Raw genomic sequence first — 1780 nt, 5'->3', positions numbered from 1 at the left:
CCCGGCAGCTGCAGGAAGGTCTCCCCGGAGCCTCCTCTGCTCCAGGCTGAGCCCCCCCAGCTCCCCCAGCCTGTTCTCCCAGCAGAGCTGTTCCAGCCCTCGGAGCGTTGCTGGGGCCTCCTCTGGCCCCGCTCCAGCAGGTCCGTGTCTCTCCTGTGCCGAGGGCTCCAGCACCACTGCCTTGCTGCAGCCTTAGAGATGCCTGCAGGAAGGGGTGGGAGTCCCTGGGTCCTCGGGGAGGACAGCTTCCCAAAACAAACCTCAGCCCTGCACTTGGAGGGGAGGGGATGGTGGCAACAGCCCCTACAAGGGTTGGGAGTAGTGACAATCCATCCGGCCCGGCAGATGAGGTGTCCTGCATGCCACACGGGTGGCATGGGCTGTGCCGAGGGCAGTGTGGGACCCCCGGTGCATGGACGGTGGCTCTGGGGCCAACACCGACCGCCCCAGAGGTGACGACTGTGCAGACTCACATTGTTCATCCTGTCAACAGTCGTGCTAAGGAGAAAGAGCGTATTGACGCTGATGCTCTGGACGCTGTCACTAGTGAGGTCATCGACATCCAGTGGCTGCTTTTTGGGTTGCTGGAAGAGAGGGAAAGCGCACCGGGAAGGTGGGCAGGGGGCGCCAGCCGCAGGCAGCTGGGAGCAGCTCTGGGTGACTCCTTCAGCAAACACGTTTCCCAAGCTGTCGAGACGGCACGCCCGGCAAACGGCACGCCAGAAGGAAGGGGCAGAACCCAAAAGCCTCCTGGCCCATCTCCAGCACATACTCCAGCTTTACCCACGGAGCTCAGGTGCTGCAGAGCTCCCGCAGCCCAAACCATCACCCCTGCTCCACTTCGAGGGGGAAAGGGATGAGCCCCAGGGTGCTTTTAGTCATGCCCGCGTCTCTGCAGCCCAGCTAGACAAGCAGGACTGGAGGCAGCCAGCCTCCCACCCGCCAGAGAGGGCACCAGCCTGACCCAGCCTGGCTACACGGCAGGGCACGGAGCTGGTGGGAGGCGGAGGTCCTGCCAGCGCAGCCCCCGAGTCCTGGATGACATCCTTCGGACGGAGGGACAGCGGACCCAATGGCATCTCTCCCGCTCTCAAGGTTTGCCCCCACTCCTCCTTGCTCCAGAGGCCAGAACCACAACACGGCATCGAGGGAAAGATGGGGAGGAAGCTGCAGTGCTGCTGCACGAGGGCTGGGGCAGTGGGGATGGCAAGGGGGACATCCTGAGGGTCTGCGTGGGGAGCTTGCACACAGGCACAACCGTGAGGGTATAGTCGGTTTGGACACTTTGGTCCTAGAGCAAGGGCTGCCCTGGGGAGGGCTCAGGGTCAAGGCTGCAGGTGAAGAGAAGCAACCCAGGCAGGCTTCTCCCAGCCACGCCGCTCCACTGAGGGGACCGGCGGCCCGAGGCTGGATGGGAGAGCTCTGCAGGATGCGCTGCGCATCCAGAGACCCGGGCGCTGGGCTACCTCCACCACGGGTCTGCCTAAATCAGTGCCGCAGTGAGCCAGAGGCACGCACCGCTACTGACAGGCACTCGCCCAGTCCTGGCGGGTACCTTTCTTTAGGAGTTTCACCCTGCCTGGATGTGCTTACCGCATCCGAGGGAAGGGCGCACTGGCGGACGAGGAACTCCATCATGGCCTCCCCGCCGGGCTGCTCCAGGTAGCCGTGGTGAGCCATGGCGCTGATCACCTGCACCACGGCCCGTTTCACCTGCACGGGCAGAGCAGCGGCACCAGCATTGGGACGGGGCGGAGGGGGGGAAGCTGCGAGCCGCGTG

General features: G+C 64.7%; 1 protein-coding gene across 1 annotated transcript in view; it reads right to left on the bottom strand.

The window, feature by feature from the left end:
- The window catches only part of LOC104622153 (maestro heat-like repeat-containing protein family member 1), a gene marked incomplete at both ends in the record, with an annotated part of 11688 nt that overhangs the window by 4108 nt on the left and 5800 nt on the right, over positions 1–1780 (bottom strand). The window contains 2 exon segments of the mRNA XM_010288844.1: positions 474–584; positions 1594–1713. Of these exon segments, the coding sequence (XP_010287146.1) occupies positions 474–584; positions 1594–1713 (231 nt within the window).

The sequence above is a fragment of the Phaethon lepturus genome, unplaced genomic scaffold, assembly GCF_000687285.1.
Source record: "Phaethon lepturus isolate BGI_N335 unplaced genomic scaffold, ASM68728v1 scaffold25110, whole genome shotgun sequence".
Taxonomy (NCBI): domain Eukaryota; kingdom Metazoa; phylum Chordata; class Aves; order Phaethontiformes; family Phaethontidae; genus Phaethon; species Phaethon lepturus.
This window is presented reverse-complemented; position numbering and strand designations above follow the sequence as displayed.